Source organism: Elephantulus edwardii, unplaced genomic scaffold, assembly GCF_000299155.1.
Source record: "Elephantulus edwardii isolate Elephantulus edwardi_28Jun2011 unplaced genomic scaffold, EleEdw1.0 scaffold00323, whole genome shotgun sequence".
Taxonomy (NCBI): Eukaryota; Metazoa; Chordata; class Mammalia; order Macroscelidea; family Macroscelididae; genus Elephantulus; species Elephantulus edwardii.
In genome coordinates, this window is record NW_006400073.1 from 713,927 (window position 1) to 721,512 (window position 7,586).

The 7,586-nt window shown below is 42.4% G+C and overlaps 1 protein-coding gene across 2 annotated transcripts in view; it reads right to left on the reverse strand.

Annotated features, from left to right (window-relative positions):
• Window positions 1–536: 536 nt before the first annotated feature.
• LOC102844738 (protein C-ets-1-like) overlaps window positions 537–7,586 on the reverse strand; it is an 85,476-nt gene continuing 78,426 nt past the window's right edge. For both annotated transcript variants that reach the window (XM_006901378.1, XM_006901377.1), the window contains 2 exons: window positions 1,641–1,759; window positions 537–752 (listed from right to left, as the gene is read on the reverse strand). In XM_006901378.1, the coding sequence (XP_006901440.1) occupies window positions 537–752; window positions 1,641–1,759 (335 nt within the window). The remainder of the gene's footprint in view (window positions 753–1,640; window positions 1,760–7,586) is intronic.

Sequence of the window (7,586 nt, forward strand, 5' to 3'; positions counted from 1 at the left end):
AACTCTTTTGGCCCCTCCCCACTTTGTTTCAAAATTAGAGTGAAAGGTCCATACTTCATTTCTATGCATTCCCTAAAGAAAATGCTGTGTCCCACCTCCCTTTTTTGCCCTCCCAGAAAATTGATTGCCTTTTATCAGTCTCATGATTCCCAATGTATCAATTTCTTTTGTTAATAGATTCATAACTCAAAACATTTTCCCCCATGGATAAATGACTTTAAAAAGGCCTTTGGACTCATCAGTCATTTCTTTCCTTCTGATAAGACCATTCTTTCTCTTCCCCTTATGAAAAATTCCTCCAGAATGTCTTGTCCCACCCACAAAAGTCCTGGCTTTCCTCTTTCAGCGGTGCACACAGATTATAGCTGCAGTTTAATTAGCTCCCACCCCTGAATGTAAAAAAAAATCACAACACATCAACAAACAACTGAGTTCTGGAAAATTAAAAATACAATAACCATTAAAAAGCAAGAATCCAACTGATGCAATGGTTCCATAAAATGTCTTGGCAAAGCATTCCTGCTGTTCTGTGTCCATCACTCATCAGCATCGGGCTTGATGTCCAGCATGGCATGGAGCTCCTCAGGCGTGTACCCCAGCAGGCTCTGCAGGTCACATACAAAGCGGTACACATAGCGCTTCCCAGCCGTCTTGTGGATGATGTTTTTGTCGTAATAGTAGCGCAAGCCACGGCTCAGTTTCTCATAATTCATCTTGGGTTTGTTTTTCCTCTTTCCCCATCTTCTGGCCACCTGAAATAAAACAAATAAATAAAGAAAATTCAATTAATAAGGAAAGTTAAACAGCTATACCGTAACTCACATATATTTGTGTATTGGCACACACCTATTCATGCTGGTCAATGTTGACATTCCTATTTTTCTGACCTTTTTTTGTTTAGAAATCCTATTTTTCAAGGTTTGAGTAAGAATAGTTGTCAAATTGATTCAATGGAAATTCAAATGACCCTGAACTTACTTCCATGCAACAGATATAAAGTGATTTGCAGGGCAGGGGGCAGTGTGTGTGTGAGAGAAGCCACAATTAGATGCTTCTTTACCCTCCTATGATGAGTTAAAATGCCCTGCCTTTAAAGCATGAGTTCTAATATGAGGAAGCAGAATCTGAGTTGTAACTGTACCTGCCTTTCATCAACAAGATGCATCTGTCTATCCCAAAGAAAATCCTTTCTCATGTTTCTTAGAACAGAGATGCTGTCCCTCCCATTCACTGTTTTTGTCTTCAAGATTAGACAGGGCACAGAGCAACCACTTAGTAAGTATTTGAGGAAGGATTTAGTTAACAAATAATGACTCTAACAGGGCTGTTTGAACTGTCTGGCCCTTTTGTATGCACAGGGCCACAGGGCTAAGAAGAGGCAGCAATTCCTAATTAAGAAGGACCTCTTGCATGCTGAACACTTTCCATATGGGTTATCTTGGACAAAAATGGCTTACGTAACCTATTATTCTATTTTCTAAGTGAGACACTAAATCTCACACAGGTTACAAAACTTGCTTAAAGTCACACAAGTAGCAAATAGCAGAGCCAGGGTTCAAATCCTAGGAAATATCATCTATGTTTATGCGGCCCTTTCCAGGTTCTCCCTCTCCCATCCTCACAAGTCATTCCTTTCTTACCTCATCTGGATCAGAAAGCTTGAATTCCCAGCCATCTCCTGTCCAGCTGATAAAAGACTGACAGGATTTATCAGTGAGTAATTCCAGAAGAAACTGCCACAGCTGGATTGGTCCACTACCTGGAAACACAAGAAAGTGTGAATCATCACAGCAGATGCCTTGCACTGTCGGCCACTAATCTAACTGCGGCCTACCCAGCTCAGTCAGATTGTGCAGGGTGTGCTGATGGCAACATTGAGCACATTGCTGTAGGAGATGCTGTGAGCTGAAACAGAGAGCGGTGAAGGATTTCTTACAAAAGAAAATGTTTCAGACAAGCCATCAACTACCTAGCCTGGTGTATGTGTCAATTTCTATTGCTAAGAAAATTGAGGGGGGGGGGGACCTGTTAAGTCTATCCTCTGAGATATTCCAAGGTAGCACAACCACTCGGGTTTTAAAAAAGCAAGTCAATATTTCTGCCTTAAGAAATAATGAAGAAAGTGTTGTCTAAAAACTGTGAGTTCTCAGCAGAAGTCAAAGCTGATAAGCATTCATTTTTCATTAGGGAGCTGTGACCCTGATTTACAGGGGAGGGGGATTATTCTTATATCTTCTCAGAAGAAAGTACAAGTGGGGTGTCCTGCCAACTACCACACCCTCCCCTATCTTTCCCAGGCCACACAAATATAAGCTTCCAAACTAAGAAAAGAAAGCATCACTGCTATATGAGAAATTGACTTGCTGCCCAGAGAACCAGGTTAGATGAAGACTATCTGGAAATTCTTCATGGACAATGTATACTCTAATTTAAATATCCACGCACACATGAACACACACATACACACAACTGCTGGTGATTCCTTTAAATTTGTGGGTGTGGCTAAAAAGACAATGTTTGTCCAACAGTTCTTGCTTCTCATTACATGTAACAGCACCTCTAACAGTGTCCTGGGAAAGATCTACTCTGCACATGGATGAAGCCCAGGATGCTCTGCTCACCCAGGAAAATCTGATTCAGGCCTGAGACTGAGTTTAAATTTGTCTAGCCAAGGAAAATTGGGATTAAGAAAACACCAAACCAAAACCAAACCACCAGCTCTAGCTTCACTCTCAATCTAATACAGTCTCTAATGCACATCACATCTCTTGTCCTATTTTATACTTCTAACAATGTATTATTGTTGCTGTGTACTGTTGAGGTAGAACCAACCCATAATTGACCCTCTGGAAGGTTTTCAGAGGCAGTTAATTTCTTGGGAGGAGATTGTCCATCTTTCTTCTGTGGAGCAGCTGGTGGGATTCGAACTGCGTGCCTTTGGGATTGTAGTGCAGCTTTTTGCCAGTAGGCCACCAGAGCAGATACCAGTATTATACCTGTCTTAAAGTTCACTGCCTACTTCACTGCTGTGGGGTTGGCAGAAAGGGTCTGACTCTATTGATGTCACTGGTACAGAAAAAGGTGTTCAGAAAGGTAATGTGATTTTGCTCCAAGACAGCTAGTAAGTGGCAGTGCTGCATCTAGAACCCATGTCCTTCGCTTCAGAGCAATTCTACCAATGCCACAGGGTGAAGCGGATGTTTTACAACTCCCAGCAGAGAAAAATACCAACAGAAGCTGCTGCACCTACAGTGCACCCCAGACACTATCCTTGATGCTGTATTTGTCAGTTCAGCTGTTCCTCACACACCTACACAAGGGAAATGCTATTAGGCCATCTCCTGGCATGTGTTCAGGCTAAGGATCTGCATCCTCCCCTCCTTTCCAACATGGAAGCTGCTCTGTACTGCATCAAGCCCATTGCATCTTGTCCCTGACTCTTGCCATATGAATACTTGGAGTTATAAAACCCTCAGCAGTGTCAAGTCATTCAGAAAAATCATAATTCTGAGTGCTTCACAGAAGGTATACCTCATGCATAAGGCTTTGTGGGTGAAACAGCAGAAAATTTTCTATCTGGCTACAGTCATACAAAGAATTAAAAGGACCTGAGTTTAAAAAAATCCAACTAACCATACTCTCCCCATGTCTTCCAGACAATTAATTACATCTCCTCATAGGTACTGTTCAGTTCTACTGCTTCAATATTTTGTCTCAGACAACTTAACTTAAAAACTCGCTCATATCATTTATCTTACAATGCCTTTAGCTAAAAGGGATTAATTTTATCAAACTTGAGCAAAGGGAGAAAGGATAAGTGCGTATCTACTCAGGTAGAGCCTTGGGTACCTCTCCAAGTTCTGGAGCTAAAAACCAAATCTAACTAGTTGCCATCAGGTCCACTGCACCTCGTCAGCCTTCCACCATCAAGGAGGAGAAACGTGCTCCCAGGATTTCCCTGCCTGTGTCCTTGGGGAAGCGCGAGTCCCTCTTCTTAGGTGTCTCATGTCATGGAGGAGAAGGGTGCTCCCAGGATTTCTCTGTCCGTGACCTTGGGGAAGCACAAGTCTCTCTTCTTAGGTGTCTCAGAGAGAACTTGAATCACAAAACTTTTGGTTATTTTTGTTACCCAAGGACTTTGAACCCTTGGCTCAAAATATTATACCACAGTTTCCTTATTTAAGTTTAAGCTGTCATAAAGTAGAGAAGGAGAGTAGAATTCACGTCATTGGTACCAGTTCATAGAAGAAGAATCCTTAAACTTGTTCCTACTGTTTGTCCTGCTAGTGCCATTTTGGAATTGAAATGTCAGAGCTGTAAAATTCACTGGACGAACAAGTCTATTTTTTCCCCCCATTATAAGTTTCTCCTGTGTTCAGAGGGAAGATAAAAGTGAGAAATCTGGGAACCTGGCACCAGGTTCTGGGGTGTACTTTGTACACCTTTTTCTATACATGATAAAGAAAGAGAGAGAGGGTAGAAAGGGAAATCAGAAAGCGTATGAACTTGAATGGGGAGAAATATTTCTGTATAGGTTTAGAAGGAAGTCAGTTCAACCCCTCCCAGTCTCTGAAATGAAGGAATTCTCTCTGCCCACCTAGGACTAGACATGCTCAGTATCTCTGGGTATATGAAACCCTTCACATTTCCACCACGGAGTGGATGCCATGACTCCCCCCAGAGGTTTCTCTATATCAGCCTGTCACTGATTCCTAAACACTCTTAGTTAGCATTGCAGAGAGGAAGGAGAGGGGATTAATCCCAGAGTCAGTGACACTAGATCACGGGCAGGAAGGCTGGCTCTGGATAGGCTGCTCTGCTGGCTGCACCAGTTGGAAATCAAAGCCAAAATCCTGCATTCTCACTTGAAGTCTGAGAAAGAAAACTGGGATCACCTGGAGACCCATGGATGAAGTGCATACTCAGCTCCACAGAACTTAGCCTACACTCATCCATGTTCTTTCTCTCTAGACTTGCTGATACAGTGGATGAGTCCAGCATCCTCAGTTACGAACTCTCCCAGAAATGTACCTGGACCACCTCCCTTGATCTTTTTCAGTGTACCCTAAAACTGTAATAGTCCAGTTCTATGTCCACTCTCCTCCATCCTACCCCCTGACCAGCTCCATCCACCTCCCCACCCAGTTAGTCTGGTCCCAATGACCTCTGTCCCTGGGAGCAGAGAAGGGTACTAAGAATAGTGGCAGTCATGGAAAGGGAAGCTCATATGCTAAATGCAGCTCACAATGGTGTCTCTGTCTGGGGTCCCCAGGAACTCAACAGCGTCCTTCACCATGCTGCCCCAGAGTGTCACACATCAGGAATCTAGTAGCATCACTGGGAAACTATGCTTCTCAAGTCAGAGCTCAGAGGCACAGCAACAGAGGGGTCCTTGTTAGAAGGGTAGAAGGGAAGGTACCACATACTCATATCCTGACCCTGTGAGCCCCACTCCCTGGGGCCTGCTCTTCCTCCGAAGGAACTCTCTCAGTGTCTCAAAGGGTGGGTGTGTGTGTGTGTGGGTGTGTGTGTGTGTGTTGGGGGAGGGGTGCTACTCTCACTACTCCATGCTTCTGTATAACACTGAGAGTTCTGGTTTGGTGAACAGGATGCAACCTCAGAAGAATTAGCAAATGGGTTCCTTGGAGGATCTGAAGCCAACAGTGCAAATCTCTGAAATGTCCCTCCAAGGGCCTCAAATCTCATACTACAACGTTTTTTGTTTTTTTTTTTCCTCACAAAAGCAAAGGATCAAGAAAATACCTTCTCACACTGGTCATGTTTAAGTCTCTTTTGGTCTTTCTTTTTAGCAATAATAACAACAATAATACTTATTTTTAAAATTAGAGTGCTTTTCCTAAGGAATTTTGGGAAGAAGTGGTATCATAAAGAAAAACAGACTGTCACAAATCATAGGCACTAGGAGAGAATGAAGATAAATCCACAGATTGGATTTCTGTACCGGATAGACGGCAAAGGATGTAGAGGTCTCTTGGTCCACCTTGTGTTTGATGAAGTCGGGCTATTAAAAAGAAAGTCCTTGCCTTCTCAGTCTCTTACCCTGAGGTTAGAGTCCCTGGGTGATGTAAATGGCTAGCTCAGCTGCTAACCAGAAAACCAGAGGTCGCAGTCTACCTAGAGACAACCTGAAAAAAGATCACTTCTGAAAAACTAGCTACTGAAAATCTTATGGAGCTCAGTTCTACTCTGACATATGTGAGGTTGCCGTAAAATGACAAACTCCAAAGCAACTGGTTCACTTTTCTCCTTTATTCTGAGGCTAAGAAGTGAGAAAATTAAACATACAGCAATGCAATGAGAAAATTTTTCTTAAGATGCTCTTCATGATAATCTTTTGTATATCTTTATTTGTGTTATAGTTCTTATTTTTAGGCTTGGATTTTATGTGCCACTGGCAATGACCTCCTCACTTTTAGCCCACAGGGACTGGGGTTGGACTTCAGATTTTTTCACATTGCTTCTTCCTTATTTCCATTTCAAACACAGGTCCTCACTGTCACCTGTGTCCTAGTAAGATGTTGACATAGAGAAGGTGACTTCCATCTAGACAGGAGTTGCCCCAGGGTATGACTTGTCCAGGAAACCACCTACACGTTTGCTTCCATCAAGACTAAAACTGATTGCTGACTTTCAAGTAGATACACCTGTTTGTCCTCACCAGATGTGCTCCATTGTGTGACCACTGCTTTACCCTGGAGTCTACACAGGGGCCTCACATAGACTCTTTGTTGTTCAGTGACTCTAGTTATCAGATCCGGGAGGGCAAGCATTGCATCTTATTGATCTCTACAGTCTCAATGCCAGGCATGATAGCAGATATTTGAGAGGTGTTCAGTAGATTACTGCAGTAATCCTCTCTCCTGTGAAAACAGTATATGTATTTAAACAGCATCATAATGATATAGGGATTTGGCCACCCACTTCTGAAATAGCAGGCCTCTGAAAACCCTATGCACAACAGAACACATGCAGACTAACAGAAAGGGCAACCTAGGTAGAACTATCAAGTATGGAAATACAAAGGAGGAGAAACAGCTCTAAGTAGACCCTAGTGATTAGAACATGGAATGTGAGAGCCATGAATGTAGGAAAATTAGAAATTGTTAAGAAAGAAATGGAACGCATAAACATTAACATATTGGGCATTGGAGAGATGAGATGGACTGGCATGGAGCATTTTGAGTCAGATGACCATATGATACATTACTCTGGAGATGAAAAGACAAGGAAAAATGGGGTTGCCTTGATAGTAAAAAAAATAATTTCTAGATCCATCGTGAAGTACAAAATCGTAAGTGACAGGATTATATCCATACGCTTACAAGGAAGTCCAGTGAATACCACTATCATTCAGATATATGCACCGACAACCAGAGCCAAAGAAGAAGAAATAAATGATTTCTACCAACTTTTACAGTCAGAGATAGATCGAACATGCAATCAAGGTGCATTGATAATAATGGGTGACTGGAATGCAAAAGTTGGGAACAGTGAAGAAGAATCAGTAGTCGGAAAACATGGGCTTGGTGACAGGAATGAAGCTGGAGATAGAATGATTGAATTTT